This window comes from Amblyomma americanum, chromosome 9 (genome assembly GCF_052857255.1).
Source record: "Amblyomma americanum isolate KBUSLIRL-KWMA chromosome 9, ASM5285725v1, whole genome shotgun sequence".
Lineage (NCBI taxonomy): Eukaryota > Metazoa > Arthropoda > Arachnida > Ixodida > Ixodidae > Amblyomma > Amblyomma americanum.
The window spans coordinates 92,705,342-92,728,493 of NC_135505.1; the positions used below are offsets into that span (position 1 = coordinate 92,705,342).

Below are 23,152 nucleotides of genomic sequence, written 5' to 3' on the forward strand. Positions count from 1 at the left end.
CATGGGACCTGTAACGACGCAACATTTTTGGTTTAGGGCCTGCAATCACATTTATTGGAACTCTTTACGCAGTGCTCCTTGGAAGTCTTTGCACGTTGTTGCATCGTGACCTTCGTCATCCCTTATTTCTTTCACTCGGTCTGGTGACATGCCCTCTCCCAGCTCTCACCTTCTTTGAGCTTCTTATATAGTCTGTTCACTCACACATGATGTTGTAACGTTTTGTGTGACGCTGCCCTTTCTTCCTTGGCCCGACTCCCAAAGGGTATGCATTGTCTGTTTTTCTGGGGTTTCTTTTGGCAGGTTTGGGCTTAAGGCACATTTTGTGTTTTTGTTTTATTTTTTTTTTGTACAGCTGTTGGCATTTGTTCTTTTGCGCAAGGCAGAATGAAAGATCTTTGACACCCCCCCCCCCCCCTCCCCCCCCCCCCCCCCCCCACACACACACACACACCCTTCATTCTTGTGTGTGCTTGATGAGCAGGATGCTAATAGAAACTCAAAGAATTTGATGAACACCGAGTGGTTGACAGGACCTTTTTCCCTGCAGATGGTTCAGCTGTACCAGGTGCACCAGCACTCGTGCTTCCTCTACCTGGGCAGCATCCTTGTGGATGAGTATGGCTCTGAGCCTGGCTGTGTCCAGGGACTCATCGACATGCTCCAGGTGGGTGCCACTGTCTGCCGTGGGTGCAGGCAGTCTTGTTTCGGTCGGAGGTGGGGAACGCCAGGGAGTTATGAGTGTGGACGACTACGCAGACTATGCCATGATTTCGCTGAGGGTGCCATATACAGCTCTTGCTGTAAAAGAGGATGCAGATGCATGGGCCCTAAGAAAAAAATTCCTTAGTTTAATTAATGCTGACTGGCTATATAGTTAAACAGTCTGCTGTGCGCAATTGCATTGGGGTCTGCCCCAAGCTAACTGAGTTAAAGGAAAGGCGAGGTCAGGCATGCATTCAGGTGCTCAGGGAACCCAGAAACTAGTCCGGGGAAGCCAAGAGAACCCCTGGAAATTGAAGTGTTTGGAGTGCCTAAGGGTTGCATGGCTTGAAGTTACTTCAGGAGAGCTTGCTTTCGAAGTGTGAGACTCTTAAAAGAGGTGTGTTGAGGAGTGAGCATGGTGAAACTGAAGTGAGCGTTCTTGTGAAAGTGCGGGTCCTTCTACCTTTGATTACATGCGGGTTGAGCTAGGGAGTGAGATACATTGTTCTTTTTTTTTCTTCCTGTGGATGCAGGCCTTCTGTGGCCCCGCCTTCAGGCAGCTGGCGAATGCCGATGCACTTCGTAACCACCCGGACACCGTGGATGATCTATTCCGGCTATGCACGAGGTTTGTTATCTACTCTCTGACTGTCTCCGTAAATCTTGCGTCATCATCTCCTTTTTTCCTCTGTTCTGAGTGTTAGCTGCTCTGGCAGCATAACAGCATCGAGTGAGCTACGGTGGGGATGGTGGCGGCTGCCTCCGCAGTTGAGTTATCTACGTGACCGTGAAATGTTTCTTTGTGTCAGCGACATTGAATAACGGGAGTTTACTTTGAACTTTAGTGTAAACATTTGCTGGGCGATTTCATCTTGGTTTATTGTTTTTCACTTCGGATCTTCACGTGAGAACTGTGTGCAAAGAAAACTTGCACGTAACGAAAAATTGCCCATTTTTCTAGGGTTTATTAAACTTGCCAGTTTTTGTAGGGTTCATTAAATCCAGGTTTAACTGTAGCTCAAGATTGCTGGACGACATTTTTTTGCACTTTTTTTTTTACGTTCACAAAGCTAACAACAGTTTGAAAGAAACCGATTATGTACTAAATTTCAAGCCAGTGTCTAGAGTCCTTGGTGTCTGAGCTACAAAACAGAATTGCTTCACAGTACATCTCTGGTACACTGCGCCTACACTACAGTTAGTGACCCCACCAGCCACGAGCAGTACATGTGTATTCTGGTACGAATAGCGTAAACAAGGCCAGAGCAAGGGCAACAGAAGTCACATTAGTACTGTTGTATGGTAAGGTGTTTTGATATCAAATCCTTGATGGAAGAACAAACTATCGCAGTTGTTTTTGTTTTGCCCTTTGCATTTACTGATGTGATGAAGGACAGTGAGGGTGTGTACAACGGGACTAACAAGAGTCTTCATTGCAGACCTGCGTATGCAAGCCATGAAGACATTCTGTCTTCAAAATAGTAGTACTGTTTCAGTAATACATCACAAAGGTGCCAAAAAGTCTCTTGGTTGCCACCAAGAGGACAGTTCCGAAGAATTGAATAAACTGTTAGCAGCAAGAACAGGGTAGTATATACACTCCCATTTCATACATAGCAAGCAGCGTTAGGGAGGCTATGGAAGTAGTGCATCCGCAAAACGATATTACTCCCCCGCGTATCACTCGCTCTTCTCGAAACTTCAGTGAGTGTTTGCACGAAAACAAAGAGCGGTATAGAATGAAGTGGTAGCATAGAAAATCACAATCACAGCTGTGAGGCGCTCATTGTCGGGACCCGACCTTCTACCGTATTTACTCGCATAATGCTCGCACCCCCCACATTGGCTATCAAAAATTGGAAAATTTTTTTTTCCCCGCATAATCATCGCACCCCCAAAATTACTGCCGCGAGCCGTCTGCTTGTCGTAGCGATTGCCATCTATTGACTGCGGCCACAACTAACTGCCATGGTTGGGCGCGCGTGCTACTAGGCGGCGGTACTGTGCTATCATCCGCTACCACCGCCACTACCGCTCATCCACTCACCACCGCTACGCCATTTTGCGAAGGTGTCTCCAGCTCCCCGGTGTCTCGTAGGCCTCGTTTGCCTTGTTTGCGTGTTGCACCGTGCTCTTTGTGCCGCTTCGCCATGGGACGCTACGCAAGCTACACAGCTGCTTTTAAGCTAAAAGCTATTGGGTATGCGTTGGAACATGGCAACCGTGCCGCCAGCAGACACTTTGGTGTCAACGAGTTTTGCGTCCGGTATTGGAGACGGCAGCACGACGAACTCAAGACGACTGGTATGACGCGCCGGGCCTTCCGCGGACCGAAGACTGGGAAATTTCCTGCCGTCGAATCCTCTTTACTGGAATATATCAAGGCTCGACGAGCGGATGGGTGTGCTGTGTCGATTGATTTGATACGGAACCAGGCGCTCATAATCGCAAGAAAGGAGGGCATCCCAGTGCAAGACTTCCGCGCTAGTAACGGGTGGGCCACACGATTTATGCGGCGCAATGGACTCTCGCTCAGGAGGCGAACGACGGTTTGCCAGCGCCTGCCCGCAGCCTATGAAGAGAAAATAGTGGACTTCCATCGATTCGTTATCAGGATCCGGCAGGAGAAAAACTTCTTGCTCTCCCAGATAGGGAACGCGGTCCAAACTCCGCTGAATTTCGATATGCCCAGCAGCAGGAAAGTCGAACAGACAGGCGCTCGGACTGTGCACGTCAGGACTACAGGTGCCGAAAAACAGAGGTGCACAGTCATGCTAGGCGTGATGGCGGACGGGCGGAAGCTCCCACCATACGTCATTTTCAAGCGGAAGACCCTCCCGAAAGGAAAGCTCCCCCCTGGTATACACGTGCGCGTCCAAGAAAAGGGGTGGATGACCGCGGACCTTATGATGGACTGGGTGAAGACTGTGTGGGGGCGGCGACCGGGAGCGCTTCTTTTTCCGTCGCTCCTCGTGCTTGATAGCTTTCGGGGCCATCTTCAAGAGTCAGTTCGGGCGAAGTTCAAGGAACTGCGCACGGACCTGGCTGTTATACCCGGCGGCCTCACATCAATGCTACAGCCTCTTGACGTATCTTTGAACAAGCCATTTAAAGATAACGTTTGGAGGCTGTACGCAGAATGGATGGCCGAAGGTGAACATGCTCTGACGCCGGGCGGCAAGATCAAAAGGCCGTACGTGGAGCTACTGTGAAGCTGGGTATTAGAGGCATGGGGGATGATTGATGTAAACATGGTGGCCAGAAGCTTCAAGAAAACAGGAATTTCGAACGCCCTGGATGCGACTGAGGACCACCTGGTGTGGGACGACGAAGAAGCATCAAGATGAAGAAACCATCAATTCCAGTGTCGACACGGACTCTGATGAAGAGTAGAATTGCCTGCAGGACGTACGCAACGCGAGTAGTGATAGCGAAGGTAAGTTACACTTGAAAGTAATGTTTTCGTTATATTTACAATTGCGGACCTGACAATCCTGATCTTGCACCCATTCATCTTTGCATTTAACACTCCGAAACATTTGCTTGAAAATTTTCCCCGCATAATTATCGCACCCCCAAACTTCGCGTTGATTTTCAGGGAAAAAAAGTGTGAGGATTACGCGAGTAAATACGGTTATATACTGTATTTACACGATTGTATGTCAACCCTTTTTTTGAAACTTAAAATTCCGAAGTGGGGGTTTGACTTACAATCGAAACGAAACCTTCAACTGCCAATAAAAGCAAGAAAAACGATCTATCAGGGACGCTACTATGGGGTTACAAGTTTTTGTTTGCTCTACGGATCCAAGCATAGCATTCAGGTATTCCGCGGGCTTTTTGGCAAGGATTTTTTATTTTTTACTTTTACTGCGCACACCGTTACTCGCTGCAGTGGTTCAGTGGAGGGCGCTCGGCTGCTGATCAGGATACCCGGGTTAGAACCCGGCCGCATTGGCAGCGTTTCGCCTTCATCGAAACGCAAAGCCGCTCGTGGGATGTCAGTACAGCATGTTAAAGATCCCCATGTGGTCGAAATTATTCCGGAGCCCTCCCTTACGGCACCGCTTTCTTCCTTTCTTCTTTCACTCCCTCCTTTATTCCTTCCCTTACAGCTGGGTTTCCAGCCCAGATTTGAGACAAATACTGTGCCATTTGCTTTCCCCAAAAACCAGTTTCGTCATTTCACTCGCTGGAGTATGGATAGTTAAGGAAGGGCTGCTGTTCCAATCGCGGAGTCTGCGTCAGCGCCCGGGAGTGTCGTTAGCTGATGGAAGAGCCGCTATTTCCGTTGGTTGCGTAATACGGCGGCTAGATGATTATACGCGTAACGGCGGCGCTTCTGGGGAATGCCGATGTTTGCTGGAAGAGCTGACGCCCCGACACCGATCACTTTTTGTTTGGCGGTGCTTGGAGTTGGTGCTTTTGACTCGACTGCCGGCCGCGTGCTTCGCCACGAGCTCTCCATGTTCGAAAAGCATTCGGCGCTCATTCACTGCAGCGTTCAAGAGGGAGGCCATCATTTACGCCGAAGAAACCAACAACTGCGCGGCGGGCCGCAAGTTCAACGTTTCTGAACGGTTGGTGCGGGAATGGCGGAAGCAGCGAGACATAATTTTCGACTGCGGCTCCAATCAAAGAGGTTTCCACGAGCCGAAGTCAGGGCGCTTTCTGGAGCTGGAGGTCAAGCTTGCAGCGTATGTCACCGAAATACGTGATCAGTCCCTTCCAGTGACATGCGAAATGATCATGTAACAAGCCCGGGTCTTCGCTGCGGAAGCTGGGATACCCCGAACAGACTTCAAAGCTTGCAGGGCTTGGGTTTCGAAATTTATGAAGAGGGCTGGGTTCTCTCTCCGTCGGCCTACTAGTGTATGCCAGAAGCTGCCTGCTGCTTACGAGGAGAAAGCTCGCATTCCGTAGGCACTACCTCAAGCTCCGTGACTCACGGCGATACCTGCTCAGCCAAATCGGCAATGTGGACCAGACTCTCGTCTACTTCGACATGACGAGCAACACAACAGTGAGCGTGAGGGGAGCTCGCGAGGTTAAGCTTCTCACGATAGGAAATGAGAAACTTCGGTTCACTGTTATGCTCTCATGCTTGGCAGATGGCACAAAGCTCCGACTGTACATCGTCTTCAAAAAGAAAAACTATGCCACTGGAAATGTTCCCGAAAGGTGCGATTGTGCGAGTGAATGATAAAGGCTTTATGACGGACGACTTAGTTATTGATTGGTACCGTCGGGTGTGGCTTTTGAGGCCAGGGGCATCCCTCAAAGATCGCAATCCGAACCTCCTCGTGCTGGACTCATTTCGCGGCAGTCTTACCGCGAAAGTGAAGGCAGAGCTACGAAAAGAACATACAGATATGCTGGTGATTCCCGGCGGTCTGACGGGGCAGCTGCAGTGCTAGACGTTAGCATTAACAAGCCATTCAAGGACTTGCTCCGGCGATAGTATAACGAGTGGCTGGCGGCGGAAGGGCGGGAACTTACGCCAACGGGGCGCGTGAAGAGAGCCTCCCTAGCGGCTGTGCGGGTGGGTGATTTCCGCTTGGGCGGCCGTACCACGCGATGTCGTGATGCGGTCATTTAGGAAGTGCGGGCTTTCCATGGGGGACGATGTGCTGTGGGACCACAGCGGCGATGACGACAGCAGTACCACTGAAGATGATTCAAGTGTGGATGAATAGCCCATCTATGCAATACATTTTCGTTTTTGAGCGCGTCCACCGGTGTTTTCTTTTTCGGACATGCGATTTTGTGGGTCGACTTACATTCGAGTCGACTTACAATTGTGTAAATACGGTAATTTTAACTGAGTGTGAACTTGTACTTTTTAGGCGATGGATTGATTAACAGTGATTCACCCTACCACCTGCATATCACACCGCCGCTTGTGAATCTTACTTCTCGAAGTCTTGATGAGTTGCAGGGTGAAAATGTGGCCAGAGGTAAAACGAAGTTGAACAGGTGGCCAGTCATGGCACTTAAGATTTGCTGCACAGAACTGCGCCTGTGTTGGTTAGTTGTATGGCGAATTACTCTTTGAGCGCGGACTCAGCCTAAGTGAAACAGGCGCGCTAGTTTTGGCAGCGTTGACTGCTATGTATGAAGCAGAGTACAGGAGCCAGCTTCTGCTTTGTCTGTGTGTACTTTTTCGACTGCTTTGAAATTAAAAATTAGACTGAGAATTTCGGTCGTCTCATTCTGCGCAGGAACCCTGGTGTCAGACGTGACAGACACTTTAATGGGTTATTCACAGCACCTTTTAAAGCTGCTCCCTCCCTCTTTCGTCTCCAAAGTCGCCGCGGTGGCTCAGTGGTTATGGCGCTCGGCTGCTGACCCGAAAGACGCGGGTTCGATCCCGGCCGCGGCGGTCGAATTTCTATGGAGGCGATATTCTAGAGGCCCCGTGTGCTGTGCGATGTCAGTGCACGTTAAAGAACCCCAGGTGGCCGAAATTTCCGGAGCCCTCCACGATGGCGTCCCTCATAGCCTGAGTCGCTTTGGGACGTTAAGCCCCCATTAACTATCTTTCGTCTCCTTGTGCAGGTTCATCCAGCGCATGCCCGTGGTGTTCCTGAAGAACCCGGCCCTGTCGGGCATCATCCAGTGTGCCCTGGCCGCCTGTCCCCTGGACCATCGGGAAGCCAACACATCCGTCATGAAGTTCCTCTGCGACCTGGTGCATTGTGGCCGCGGCAAGAAGGTGCGTGCGCCGTCTCTAGGATGCTGCCCCCAATGCTAAAGCATTTTGCCGAAGCTAGGGAGAATTAAAAGAGTGAATAATAGTTGTAAAAAGGGGTAGGAGAAAGCCGTGAAGACAGGCAGAGTGCCTAGTAACTGTCTCGCTTTAGTTACACTCCTGATTTTCCCCATGTGGCAGAGAATGAAGGAAATGGAAGAGGGAAGAGAGAATGCAGTGTGGATGCATGCCGTGCACATCCTAGCACATCACCGATTACAGATGCAAAGAATGTGTGGACAGTGAAGAAGTTTGTGCGCTTTTAAAGCTACTGCGAGCACCAGGTTTTATCTGTGGCAGTGTGTAAAGCATGCACTCAACAAAATGGACGTGTGCCAGGTGTTGATGCATCAGCGTACAGAAGAGGAGGAGGTGGGGAAATGAGCCTGTGACTAGCAATTCATAAGGGTGCTTCGGAGGTGTGGCTGTCACTCAAATTGGCATGGCTGTTGCCACATTCTTAAGAGGTGCCAGTAGGCTCTGATTCTTCAGGATGTTACAGAGTAAGGGGGATGATTGTTGCAACTACTTCTTCAATACTGAGAAAGAGTCACTGTCACCTTCGACATTTTCCATAACTGCGAGCTGCTGTGCCTCTCATGCAGCTGTTATTTGTTGGGGTCAGTTTAGAAAGAAAATGTATAAATTGCATTCTCCATCACGACGGTCTCTTCTCCGCTCCCTCGGACATCTGTACTGCAGCAGCTGGACCCTCAGATCCTCCGCAATCATTCTTCTACTTGTGGTTACTGTAAAGTAGAAGGAAGGAAATTTCGGCATGGAGCAGTGGCTTACTGGTCTGTTTGAGCATTTGATTATTAGCCTCAGGTTTGTTTCTTTGCACCTGCTTCCATATTATTGTAAAGGTTACCCCGATTATTACAAGCAGCCCTCTCCCTTTTCTCTGTCAACTCATATACTGAACCACGGAAGGAAAAAATAAAGGTTACAGGCCGGGACTACTCTTGGCTTGGTTTACTTCCCTTTTTTGCTGCTCACTGCTCCACCATGGCGTGAAGATAGAGGCGCAACTGGAAGGGAATGATGCGCCATTCTCTCCAGCCAGCCGTGCTGCTGCCTCCTTTGCCTGCTTCATCTACGAGCATCATGTTTTTTGGCAAGCCAGTGACAGCCACTTGCGACTAACCACATGCAGGCCACATGATCTTGAATGGCAGGATTGATGCGAGAGAGCGATACTAGACATCGCCACAAGGTACAAGAATTGGAATTTTTAAAAATTAGTTTGCAGTCAACAGCTTGCTCTTAAAGGGACTATGCAATAAATTAATTGAGATTACGTAAAGCAGACTAGAGATAGGCATTCGATCACTCGTCACCCCAGTGCAGGAATTTTTGAGCTAGCATCAATAACAGCGAAGATATAGACGATTAAAAATTACGCTCCTCCCTTCCCCCCTCAACTCGTATACGCGGGTCACCAGAAAAAAAAATAAAGAAAACAGCTCTGGGACTGGGCTCCGCCCATGAATACGTCATCCGCTGACGTTTATTTTGCAACTTCCGGTTGTCACTCCTAGCCCCCCAGCAGCAGCGTCGGCGGTGTGGCGGCATCTCTCCGGTCTCTTCTCCTTCCTGGATTGCGGCGCGCGTCGGGTTTCTTTGCTTGTCATCTGTGGTAATTAGCAGTAATAAACCCGGACCTCGAGGTGCGACTGCTCGCTTTTACGGCCGCGATGGGCATCGAGCCCTATGCGTGCGCACGAAGAGCCGTGCGAGTAGCTCCGGAACTCTTGACAGAAGGAGGCGGCAGAGGAAAATTGAAACCATTAGCGCGAAGGCAATGCCCTGGCCCGTGCTTGCCCGAGAGGCTCGCGCGGCGGCACGAGCAAACGATTTTCACGGCTACCGGAAGTGTGCCCGTCACGTCGTGGCTGCCGTGGCTCCAGTGAATGACAGCGTGTGGTGGCCTGGCGACGTCATGGTGCAGTGACGTCTTTGTTCCACGATTTTAATTCCAAAATCGGTCACTATGAGCACACCAATCGGCCCGCGAATTTTAAAAAACACGGTTTACAAAAGTTCATAAATAAATTTCCGGCTCAGTTCTGAAGGCTCATACTTGGTGTGAATGCTTCTTAGCATAATTTCTAAGCATTGAAAACATTTACAAGTGACTTTTTATTCGTTGCATAGTCTCTTTAAAGACTTCTACGAGGCATGACCGGTCAGTGGCATTTATTTTACTCAATGCACACACCTTCCAGGCACTTTTGAAACTGTTTTATGGGCCCCTTAAGCCGTTGTTTTTTGATTTTGCCAGTCGCAGAACTTCCCAAATGGTGTGCAGGAGGCGGCGGACTTTGCGGAGCGCCACTCGCTGGTCGGTGCCCTGCTGTCGAGCCAGGGTCAGACGATGGTGACCACCCTGGTGCAGTCGTCCATCTTCTGCCTGCCCACATCCCTGCTCCACGAGGTGGCTGAGGTGCTCTACGAGATGATCGAGTTCGACCGACAGGTGCTCCTACTTATCTTTCTATGTAACGAGGAGCCAGATAGGCTACTCCTCTGCAGTTGCATATGCCCCAACAGGGGAAGGAATGGATGCTCCGTTACTTAGCACAACTGCAGCCAGTTCATGCTGGGGTGAATGGTTCGTAGGATGCCTTTTCTTTGCTTTTGCAGTGGCAGTTTAAAAATGGCATTTAGTGACAAGCTTCACTCTGCACTCATTTATTGGCCTCGTACAGTTGCCAATCCAGCCACCTCGTTTGGCTGTGTACAGTGGAACGCGCATATATGTCAAACTCCCCAAAAAATGTCTACAAGTTCAATATAACGTGTAATTTGATATAAGTGTAGCAGTAAGTTTAACAACATATCGTTGCATTGACATGGAAAAAAAAATTATTTCTACGATAGCCACTTTCTGTGTGGAGGTTGCCGAGCGAAATAGGCGTGCATTTTTTTGTCTTCATCTTCAGTGCCTTTGAGAGAACACATTTTTCACTGTTATCGATGGACTCCAAACAGCTGAGACCGTAGCCTTCTGTCGATGTGCAATAGCAACGAACCATGCTGAGCGCATGAAGCGCATCGAAGCACGTGGGTACAGGTTCTCTCAAGTCCTTCGCATCAGTGTCCTCATTATCTGCGACGTCAGCAATGATGTCTTTGTCTGTAACCTCTCCTGCCGTCGACGTCATAGTCCGTGGAGGCAAAGCTGCCGCTGCGGCTGCCCCACCACAAATAGCGCTAGAAAGTTTGTACAACTGGTTGCACAAATCATCAAGGCCCGCAATTGCTTTGTCAAGCTCACCCTACAGAGAATTTGCTCCGTCTTCTCCAGGAAAGCAGAGACCAGAGTTTTGAAAACAATTCTGTTTAGTTTTGTTTTTAACATCATTCTGCAACCCACTCAACATAGGAAGGGCTGTTGTCTACGATGAGGCGGATATTGGGATTTCAAGATTGCAGCCACTTGACAAAAAGCTCGCAGGTCATTCACGCTCTTCGATTGGACCTGTAGGTCACCGGAACCAAAGGCTCGTTCCACAAGCATTGCAGAAGCTTGCTTTTTCTGCCAAGTCTCTTCTCTGCTTTAGCCAGAATGTCAGCCATGTTCTTCAAGATGTTGTTCAATGTGCTTCTCAGAATCTTTTTAAGTTGCGGTGACTTTAGTTTTCTTTTCACCTCGTTCACCTTGCTTGATGATTTCCAGTTTCATGAAAAAGGGGAGGTTCTTCCATTTCGCAGCTGCCGTCACACGCACACAGAAACAACGAAAACCACACGAAATTGCTGATCGCAGCACCACAGCACAACACACTGGATGTGCAAACTGTGTGACCACGTGGGCAGATGTGGCGCAGCGTGCTATAAACACGTATTCTGGTTGGCTGGGTATGCGCCCGCCACCTACATCATGAAAAATCCGTGTCATCATTGGTCTGTGTTCGCTACGTAACACTATAGCACCCACAGGTCAATGCGGTAAAGCTAATCTCCGCACATGTGCTGAGGGAAAGCCAGCTTCCTGATTCGGCCGGAGTTGTCCGGGGTTCTTTCGGATGGTTCGGCTAATTTTTGTACGATGTACATACCTTTTCTTATACATTCATGTTGTAGCTTTATGGTTGCGGTAAATTTACGGTAGTTAACGGTTATCTGACTGTATTATTTTCATGCCATCACACGTTCAAGGCACACTGGCGCAACCAATACCATTGCTTGTTCAGTGCCGAGTTACGCTAGTTGATGGCTCTGTTGTCATTACATTCTGTTGCTCTCATGTAGTTACTGCAGAGATAGAAATACACTGGGGCTGCATTACGATTACTGAGTCTTGACTGATTATGTGGTCAGTCAAGTTAATAGTACTGCACTCAGAACAGAGTGCGATTCAAGTGCACTTGGCAAGTGAAAATTCGGACCCCTGATTTTTCGGACATGCTTGATCATTCAGGCCTTTACATGGCAGCGTGACATGGCCCGCAATCCCAAGGTGTAAGAGCACCTGAAATTTTGGACACGCCACAACTGACTGCATGATATATGGGACATCGTTCGCTCTTGCTGCAAATACCCAAGCCGCCGTATAATGTGCGCAGTGGTACCTTGTTAATTCAAACTGCAATGGAAATCGAAAACGATTAAACAAATTGAAATTCAAGCTTAAAGGGCTTTGGAATTCGTGCAGTTCTTGGACGTCATCCACCGCACAAACTTGGAAAAGTAGTCACAGTTTGTGGAACTCATGTGTGCCAAGTCTTTCATCCTGAACACGGGCAGAGATAGCTTGGAAGCACTTGGGAGGCATACGGATTTATGGAGATGGCGAGCGCGGAATAAAATGGTGGTGCATTTCGAAGTGAGTTCAGCATACCAGCGGCAGAACGCACTGCAACCCTTACTTTTCTATCGTAAAACCATCAGCAGCTGGCGTTTCGATGATGGGCAAGACGCCTCTCATTATATACAAGCCACCGCAAAGGGCATATCGCCAGATGCGATGCCGATTTTGGCTTTAGTCGCCAGGCCTGATTGCAAATGCAGTGCTCGCTTTGGCCATTTGTCGGTTATCATTTCGTCATCATCGCCTTCTCGTTGTGGGCGCTTCGTACTGTGGGTGCAGTGCACTTCAGTTTCAAGGCTTTTGCAAAGAGACCTGTTTTCTTCCGTTTCTGTTTTACTCTTAAAGCCATTTGTTGTCTGTGTATTGACCAGCTTCAATAAAATATTGGAGGCTTGCATGTGCCCCCCTCCCATAGTGGTATCATTGCTGCCTTTCCAGGCCCTGAAAACTTGGCTGGAAAACGCGCTCAAGCTTCTGCCTACACACAGCAGCGGTGGAGCTGTCACCGCAACACCCGCTCAACTGGAAGAGTTCCTCTCCACGGTCACCACGTACGTACTGATACCACCTTGCAGTTCGGTGCACTTTTACAGCAAGAGCTGTTAATGGGAGGAAGCCCTGCACATGTGACGTTGGCGTAGACGTCCGCACAGCAAGAGGCATAGGAGGGGGCAGGGTGTAGGAGAGGGAAGGCGGTTTTAGCGAGAGCGAGGGGAAATACAAGGGTGAGGATTTGCAGCTAGCACACAAAGTGATGAGGGTGTGGCAAGATGCAGGAGGGCACAATATATCAGCTATAGCTTAGTTGTTGCATTGCGCAGCATAATGTAAGTGCTAGTTTGCTGTTTATTTATTACTTTTTTTTTTTTTTCCTGCCCTACTCGGGGAGCAAGCATAGATAAGCTATATTAGGATACAATTTAAAAAAAAAACAGCAGTTGTTAACACTGAACCACAGTCCGCGGCGTACTGTATTACTCCACTAGCCAGTCACAAAAGTAAACTTAATGTTTGACTTTATTAAACAAGCCAGGTATCAAAATTCTAGAGTTTATAACTTTTTTCTTGTGACTAGCGTCTTGTTGAGGTGACAAGAGAAGTTTTAACAATCAACTACTTTTTGTTGTGGAGGAATTTCGTGCAGCAGTCCTGAATGTGGGCTGAGCTTCACTGCAGACATACCTCGGCAAAATCACGAGTGCTCACTCAGGCTCACTCACAAAAGTTTGGTCAGCCTACGAGCTCACTCAAACTTACACTCACAGAGGCCTGGGCTCACTCGAACTCATGAACTCAAACTCATTTATGATAAAAACTCACTTGGGCTCACTCAGACTCACCACTCATCTGGGGTGAACCACTCATAGCGACTCACGTCTCACTCAGACTCTCGACTCATCTAGGCTTACTCACTCATTTCAACTCACGACTCATGTGGACTCACTCATTTCGACCCACGACTCATCTGGGCTCATTCCTTTCGTCTCACGAGTCACAACTCATCTTAACTCACGACTTGTCTGTGCTCACTCATTCGGGCTCACTCGCCCATTTCAACTCATGACACAGCCAGTCTCTCCTTGACTTACGACTCTTATAAGCTCACTCAGCGGACAGATGAATCTGCTTTACGCCAACGACCGACGTTACGCGCCTGAAAGAACATTCACATGGGTCAACTATGGCACCTGTACTTGTAATTTTTTGTGGCTTTGTGCTGTAGAATTCACTAACGATTTTGGGCAACTTTTAGAACATAAACACTGCTTTTGGTGTTTCTATATTTTTGCTTTTATTGTCTTTTTTTGTTTATATGCTGTGCGACCCTTTCTCCAAAATTAATCGTAATTAATTAGCCTTTAAATCTGGCTGTTTCTGTGTTTGAACAATATTTTATGCCCCTCTCAAGAGCAGCGAGAGCCTCCTGTAAGCGCTTTAGAACTGCTACGTTACTGTTGTTTACGTAACTGCTATATATACAGTTGTTATAAACTAATTTTCCTATTATACAGCTTTTCTCCTCTGCGACCCTTCTTCCTTATTATCCCTTAACGGATCCCATCTGAAGTATATTGTTTAGCCTCATTGTCAGGGCTGCATCCTCTGCCGTTTTCTTTCTTATCTGCACTTCGTGGACGGGAGCAAAAATTGTGCCTTCTAGGGTATGATCAGCCCACCAAACATCTTGGGTCCATGCTTCACCGATTCACTACGGTCTCACAAACGCTTGTGTAACGGTGCAGCTCGCACACATCTGCAGGTAGGAGAGAGGTGAGGCTCGCCTCCGAAAACAGTCTCCCGAGTTCACAAAAATCATGTGGGCACCTAAGCAATTCTTATGATGCGTAAATGCGAGAACACTACTTGTTGCGAGTTTTTGTCGGGGACTTGGAAGGTGAACGTTGTTTCGCTGCGTTGGTCGCGTTCTTAATCAGCAATGAACTGCTGCCTCCGGTCAAGCTTTGCTCTCCCGCCTGATGGTGTAAACACGAGCGATTCAACTGAAGGCCAAATCACTGCGGCGGCGAGTACTTTCCCTTTTGTGTAATCTCTAGCCATGTTTACATGAATACATGAATACGACAAGGGCGCATCATATTTCCTAGTGTATCTCGCGGAGGCGACACGCCACTGTTTACATGTTCATCAAGTCATGCGGGACAGTGGTATCTCACCAATGCGGCGGAGGGGGTCAGCCGCTCCCATCTTGAGCCAACACCCTCTGGAGAACTTTGCTTGAGCTTGGTTGAGCTTTGTTATCTGAGTGAGGGGGTATTGTACCCAAGGCAGGAGGAGGGTCGCCTCCAGACCTGTTTCCATTCATCGCGGAAGTCGTCTTGCCCTTCTCGGAAGGAGAAAGTCGCAATAATGGTGATGATGTCACTCGCGTGCGGCACCTCTGCCACGCGTGCCTGCCACGGCTTTCTGGCTACGGCCCGGTTTTGCACAAGCCAAGTAATGTTCTAGCTTCACAAGACACGTTTATTGCAGTCTTCCTCTAGCAGAACTGTCAGTCACCCTGTTCCGGGTCGTGTAGCAAGCAATGCGCCATGGCGCGCTCAGGGTGACATGAACAGTGACGCCGCCAGCACGCCGCCAGCACGCCGCTGCGGTAGAAGGGCTCCTCGCGACAATGCTTTGATCTCGCTAGGCGTGGTACGTGTTGAATATCACTGGACTCCGTAAAGCGATATTCACTGGAAAGCTTTCCGGGCTTTCCTCCTGTGTACTTTCAACAACTACCCTTTGATACAGCTAAAGAGGCACCCCCCCACCTTCTTTTCGAACAAGACTGTGAACATATCGTCTTAGAATGAGGGTTTTCATTTGGAGCGCGCTCAATATTCTGCAACTTCTTGATGCGGCAACATAAAAACGACGCTCGCGACTTCACAAGTGAGCACAATCGGATAGCCGAACATTCCGAGGACTCAGACCATAGAATCAACTCTGACGAAAGCATCGTCCTTGCGACCGTAGCAAATTGCCAAAAGGCTCTTACTCGAACCTTGGCACATTCAAACGATCCCTAACCAGAAGAAAAAAAAAAAAACCTGCCATCGACCGTCCCGCACCTTTCACATCATCGGTTTCCTTCTTTCTGCCACTTTGCGCCCTACCATGGAGATTTAAAGATATGCCAGTCACTGAGGAACAGGAGAAGTGATGGATGGAATCAATGGTTTGCAAGAAATATTTGCCCGTGCCTGTCTTCATGTCGTCTTTCTCCGTTTGGGTCAGCGTTTGGTTGATTCCGTGCCGTGCTGTAAATGTAAGGCTAATTTTCGTGTTTTCATTATTACGGTATGGCGCGGAATAATTAAACAAAAAAGAAATCCGTATTTAGTTTCGACATTCGCACGTATGAATTCCTTTCTTTCATATAAGGTCTAGCCTTCTGACCGTGCGTCCAGTATGTTTTGGGACATTGTATGCATAAAAAAGAAAGAATTAAAGGTAAAAAATATGGTGCTATGGGTAACAAATCTGGATAAAGTTCAGACCTAATGACTTATATAAGCTAAAATGGAAAAAAAAATGCTAACACTGCGATGCGATGAGCTCTTAACTGTAGCTATAGCCTGTAGGGAGGCCTGCCCGAGAGGCCTAGAGGCCTAGAGGCCTGTAGCTGCCCCTCAAGGGACGCAAGGATCTGAGGCCGCTGCATGCGTTTTGCAACTAATTAAAAACAGCAAGAGAAGAAGTACAGCAAGCGCGTTATAGCCATACACAGGTAATATCCAACAAGACCAAGTGCGGCGGCCAATAAACATTTCTCATGTTTTAATAACCTAGAGTGCAACAGCCACAGAAATTACATATCAGGAAACAATGAAATTGCTTTGCATCATCATCTGGATTAGAAGCTTAATAAGTATTACGAGTGCACAGGAAACTCGACTGTACTGACAATCATCCGAATGTGACCCCAGACTCAGACTGCGATCTGAACATGAGTCCGGACTCACGGCTCAGATCATGATCTGAATGTGAGCCCGGACTCACAATGACTCAGATCATGCTCTGAATGTGAGCATGGGCTCACTCATGACTCAGATCATGATCTGATTGTGAGTCCGGGCTCACTCGCGACTCAGATCATGATCTGAACGTGAGTCAGGACTCACTCACGACTCAGATCATGATCTGAAATGAGTGTGAGTGGGCCCGGGTGAGTCCACACATGAGTGAATTCGCCTACCTATGACTGCAGACTTAAGTTGTATCCGATTTTGGTTTTTTTAGTACATGGTTTGAAGTGGCCTAAAGTGTTGTCTTTAGTCATAACCTAGTTTTGACTGAATGAGTGATGAAAATTGGAACTCTCACCTAGGGTGTGCATTTGCTGGATTTTTGTACTCTTTAAGTCTCTCTGTTACAATTGTCACTTGTTAATTGGAACTCAACGAGGACTGAAAATTTTCCTAGTTATGTCGAGTTTAAATTAAATGTAGCTTTTTTTAATTCAGTCAGTGCTGAGGGGACTAAAGCACCAGTTTGAACAAACCGGAACTACGAAAATGAGTGAGTTAGAATAAACAGGATTTCATTGTGCATAGCTTTTCCTTTGTTTCCTGTTTCCTGCCATCACTTTTGTAGAAAGTAGCTCACCCTCCCTTCGAGGCGAATCAAATTTGGTTGGTTCAGATAAACCACAAGCCTGGTAATGCCTTATTACTTACTTGCTCTTTGCTTTATTTATGAATGCAGTAGCTTGACAGGATTTTGCAGGCGGCCGAGAAATAGGGAAATTGCTCACCCTCTGTTTGATCTATGGTTTGCGCCATTTTCCTCACGTCACCGTATGGAAGGTTAAGGGGTTCTTGGACATGGTTGAGTCTGGGATTTTTTCCAAGGCATCACGATTAAGGTGAACTAAAACTTTGTCCCGACAGTCGTGTAAAGTTTGTGGGCCAACCGTTTGCCACAGAATGTTCCGGATGGTGTCATACGGTCGTGCGTCGTAAACTTACTAGTTGAGTTGGAGCCTAGCTCGTGGCAGGGATTCGAACCAGTGACCTATGTACCCCCAATCCAATGCCTTTACGAATCTTCACATAAACGTTGTGGCTCAACCATTTGTCATAGAGTGTTTGCAATGGTGGTATAAAATTTCGCATTTCATGCACCATAAACTTACTTAAGTTAGAGTCTAGTTCACAGCAGGTGTGTTAGGTGTGTTAACGCTAGATATTGAGGCGAAAGCCTTTAATGGCTCATGCTCGCGACCGTGTCCGTCCCTGCGTCCTTCCGTTATGCTCTTCAGCAACTCGATATGAAAAAAAAACAACGTTTGAGCACGATGGAATTCAAACCACCATCCTGCCCTTCCGCAGCCGAGTGTGCTAACTATGCTACTTCCTGCCAACTCATATGTAGTTCTTCTTGTCTAGGACGCTGGAGAGAGTTTGCGGAAAGGCATCGAATCAGACGGATGCCTCCCAAACGTCCTCCATTGTCTCCAGCATTTAAGATTCAAAAACAGTTGTGTACTTAACATCTTAACCACACATCAGTGACACAAGCAGTAATACTGCGCTAAAGGCTTTCGCCTCACCGCACTTTAGGTCAACAAAGTGGCCCCCTGAATTTTTCGATCACTGCCTCAGCATCAGCTCATTTTTTTTATATTCTTCTGCTGTAGTCTTATGCAACTAAATGAAATGTACCATATAAGTGCATGTAATGGCCGCAGTTTTTTCCCCAGATTCGAGGGTCAGTTTTCGGGATGTGGCCCGTGTATGCGATGAGAGGAAAACAAATTTTTAAAGCAAATACACACGAGTCAGGGAATGAGCGTAAGTTCATTTGTCACTCGCAAAGTCTTCTGACTCTGAGCTGGTGCTGTGCTCTCGTGCATGCTCATCCCACAAGAAGTCGTGCAGCATGTGCATTGTCAACGCGTAGCCGTTGTTCCGCGCATCCATCACTTAGCAGAGCAGCTCTTCTTCCAGTTCGTGAAACTTGCACGGCTTGCCTCGGAAAGCGCGCTTTTGGCAGCTTGTGTTCCTGAATGCATCCCTTTGGTTGCACTATCGACGGACGCGCTTCTCGGCCATGTCGAATTTCCTGCCCGCCATACGCTTGCCATGTTCGAGAGCAAACTCTCAACCATCTAGCTATTAAGGTGCTTGCCCATCGTACTAAAATTGCACCGCTTGGCGGCAGAACACGAAAGCCTCTACTACAGGGAACTACCATGCTAACACAACTCCCGTGTCCTTGTGTCAGCCACAAAAAGCTGGAGCTGGTGATACTGATGGCAATATGGATAGCGGGAGCTCACGGCAAAGGAAAAAGTTGACGACGATGATAATGGATGGATGGATACGGCTGAACCCTTTAAATCGGGCGGTGGCTCAAGCCACTTAGCCATGACTTAGGAAATTTTACTCTTGTCCTGATTTTAGCCACCAATCAGATAACCTTCGCTTGGTTGCTTCTACCCGCTTCAAATCTACTTTCCCTTCATTGTCCTTAAACCTCAATCCCTTGGATAAATAGGCCCCGCTGCTTTGGGCGCCATCTGTGGGCAGCACCTGGAAGCTCCTGTAAATGAAAATGGAAAGGAAAATTGGTTTTTAGGAAAGGAATTGACGCAGTAACTGTCTCACATATCTCAGTGGACACTGAACCACTGTGTAAGGGAAGGGATCAAGGAGGGAGCAAAAGAAAAAAGGAAGAAATAGGTGCCGTAGTGGAGGTCTGTGGAAAAATTTCGACCACCTGGGGATCTTTAAATGCACTGAGGTTGCATAGCACATGGGCGCCTTTTGTGTTTCGCCTCCATCATGCTCCAGCTCAGTAGCCAAGCGCCCTTGTTGCTAAGCCCTGTGCACACTCATCTCGAAAGCCATTCTTGGCTGGGTCGCGGAAAGTTTGGGTGCAGCCCTTACACTGATCTTTTCTTTAAATATTTCCTTGGAGAATACAGGGTGCGGCCCTTGCAGTATTTCCTGACACTGTCTCCTTTTTTTTGTTTTTATTGTATTTGTGCAGCGCGGAGCATGTCAGGAGCATTTCCACGTCTCTACGGGATTTCTCCAGGCTCTACCGATGATCGACGCCTGATGTCACTTCCCTGGGCACTGTCTCCTCGTCATTGCAACAGTGGTTTTAATTTCCGTGACTCGTTTTTTCTTCTGTTTTTTTTTTCTATCTTTTTTTTGATAGTAATGACCTGTCATGGTGTCTCTGAACTGTACCACCTGTTCTGGGGCTGTGGACATTCAGGTGTGCTGTAAAAAAAAGGCACTGTTATCAGACTGTGCAAAAAAGTATTGGTGTACATTGTTATTGGTAACATATTCTTTGTTGTTTTTTTTTCTCTCTCTGCGTGTTATATGTTGCTGTCAGTTTTCCACAGTGCCACTGAATTGGCAGCGCAGTCTCCACATACCTAGATCGTTCTCAAATTCTCTGTGTCTGAACTGGTGTCTGTTGGGGCGGCTAGTCCAGATTTAATCACTGCACCTTTTTTTTTTTCCACCTTGTTGGCTCTGATGTTGACACTGTATTAGTGACGCTTTTCTCATGACCTGTAAGTTAAGCCGAGAGCATCTTCAGTGTCCTTGGACTGGTGTCCTTGGGACATTGAGAGCAATTCATTTTTTTTTGCTTGTCAAGGCGGTTTTTCGGTAGATTGTGCTCCGACAGCTGAAAAGTTTCCTTGCTTGCACGAGACCCACGCCTCGTCTTCCTACCTTGGACCCCCGCTCAAGCATATCTGCGGCTAGAAGTTGTTTTTGTACTAAACGTGGTGCCCTTTAGTCTGTTTGTTTGTTAAACCCATGGTCCTTACCTGTTTGCAGACCTATGTTCTGAATGCTGGAGAGATTGCAAATTTTTCCTGCATTTTCACGGCTGCTTGCCGCACTTTGAGGGCAGAGCCATCTGTGGCTGCTCCTCTTGACGCTCTAAGCATCATTTCCTTTTTGTTTATTTTTTGTTGTTTGCATGTGATTAATGTCTTTATGCATAAAACTGAAGCTCATGCTTTCAGAGGATACCAGTCTGAAATGTACATATGCATCTCAAGTCTTTTCTATCGCTGTAATCATTAGGTTGTGCTAAGTAGGTTAGGTCTCTCCGATTCTGCGACACTGTCGACAGCTCTGGATTCATTGGGTGCAAGTATTCCGGGGACTACGCTGTCAAATTCTCTCTTGTGTGACAGTTGGGGATGACCATTGTAGCGAGATGACTCCAACAAGACAAGATGTGACATGTCTAGCTGTTGAAGTTGAAGGAAAGCTTTGTTGAAATGGAGCGAGTTGAAATTGTTGGGAGATTGTTGAATAGTTTCGCATGTTGAACATAGTGTGTGGGTGCTTTTTTATCGGGGTGCTTGAATGGCTGGGCTTAGTAAAATTTAGTTGCTGGTTCTGTGAGGCGGCCTTATGATTGGGCACTGCCAGGCACCCTGTTGGCTGCAATGGACTTGCCATGCAAAGTGTGGTTGAGTGTGATGGGGGAAAGCCTTAATTATTACATGGTTATTGGTTGTATACAGTTCAATTTTATTAACCAATACCACATGGCAACACCAAAGCAGCCATCGAGCTGATAGCCTAACCTAGTTGATGACTGTAGCCAAAAGCACACTGGACATTTGTGGGACCTATTACCAGAGTGTGATGGAAAATAGACTTATAGCTGAAAAAAAAAAAAAAAAGGAAGTTGGTTTCTGGCTAGAAAGATGCTCATCATTGAAGACTAGAAGGTTGTGGTTGTCCTAATTTCAAAGATATAGTAACCCATGCAGTTTTTTAACATCACGTTTTTAACTAACAATCATTAAGTCAGTGGGTGATTACTGACATTTGTATTGTTTTCCAGTTGGTGCTGCTTGCATATGTATTGAAAGCCAGTAATTTTGCATGTTTAAGAATAGCTTCTACACAAGCGGTATAAATTTAAGAGCAAATGTGAACTGAGATATTCGGTCCTCTTGAAAATAGATGCCTTAGCTGATGTACGAGTATTTTACAAAATGTTGTAATGTAGAAAACAGCTGCTGGAATGGCCTAAAACTTTGCATCTACCAAGAACTGGGTTACTTCCGATTTTTGAACTGGTTTTGCTTAAAATGGAGAAAAATAAAAATAACTCCTGCTGTTGAGCGCTGCCAAGCAATTTCTCATGGCACCAAACCAGTCTGCGTGTACAGGAGTATTGACGACGTGTACAAAACTTGAGAGATTTTGTCTGTGCAGTAAAGTATGTTCCAAGCTACACCGAGCTCGCGACCACCTGACCACCTCAATAATGTAGGCCTGCACACTTGTCTCGCATTTAATGCACATCCCTCTTTCTATGCACTTGTTGAAATGAGAGCAACTTTTCAGTGGTTTTTCAAGCTGTGTTGTCCCCTTGATGCTTCTGCACTTGCATTAGTTGATCAACTGGTAAATGCATGTGACAGTGAAATAAATGCCTGCGGTTACAGCTTCAGGTGCTGAAATGGCTGAACGGAATCTCTTCTGGCTTCACTTATCAGCCGCAGGAGGCAGCTCAATCTTGGAAGCTATACATTGGCTGAGGGCGAGGAGCGTGCTTTCGTCGTGAATATTCACTATTGTGACGTTGCAAGTGAAAAAAAGAATTGCAGACACCGCTCTATGCGCTGCTGGTGTGACTTGTGAAGAGACTCTGCCTTTTGATTTTTTACGAGGCCAAGTAAGGGGGCTGTGAAAGCTCGTCTTTGCTTATTATACATGTTTTAAAGCGGCAGTCTAGCCTCATGCAGTTGCCAGTGGCCCAACTTGTGCGGTGTGCGTTGCAAATTTTTTCTATGTTCTGCTCATTACTCAGTAGTGAACAAATGACGGCTTAGTCATTCTACTCATTGCTTATGATGCATAAATTATATGCGAGTGCTGACTTGCCGAGTGCTTTCTGCTTGGATAGTGTGGAAGTCTGAGCAAGGGTTGCGCGAGTGTGGTGGCAGCGGTCGTCCCTGAACGACTACTTATGTGTGTCAGTCATAGCTCCTAGAATAAGATGGCCGCTTGAGAGTCCAAGCTCAGAGCAGTACAGGCTGTCGCAGTGCTAAACGCGCACTGTGCGAAAGCTGATTGTTAGCTGATTGTTAGGGGGGGGTTGCCATGCTGTAGGCGACGCGGGTTTATAATTCTGATCAAATCAGGAAACTACGCTATCCAAACTTGGTAGTGAAAAAGCGAGACTGTCGTTTGCTATCTCTGCATCAAATTCCAGCAGAAATAATGAGCGGTTTAACCGAGAGAAGTATTTTACGGTGTGCGTTTAGCGTTGCAAGTCTGTATGTACTGTCAAATCTAGGAAGGTGAAACTGCACAAAAGGATCTGGATAAAGAGTTGAATGGGAGCAGAATCACTGAGAGTATGTGCAGTTTTGT

General features: G+C 47.4%; 1 protein-coding gene across 1 annotated transcript in view; it reads left to right on the forward strand.

Annotated features, from left to right (window-relative positions):
* LOC144103238 (transportin-3-like) overlaps positions 1-21,417 on the forward strand; it is a 61,757-nt gene extending 40,340 nt beyond the window's left edge. Inside the window, 6 exon segments of the mRNA XM_077636015.1 lie at positions 551-667; positions 1,239-1,333; positions 7,264-7,420; positions 9,768-9,935; positions 12,711-12,823; positions 19,773-21,417. Coding sequence (XP_077492141.1) covers positions 551-667; positions 1,239-1,333; positions 7,264-7,420; positions 9,768-9,935; positions 12,711-12,823; positions 19,773-19,833 — 711 coding nt within the window. The 3' untranslated portion in view covers positions 19,834-21,417.
* Positions 21,418-23,152: the final 1,735 nt, after the last annotated feature.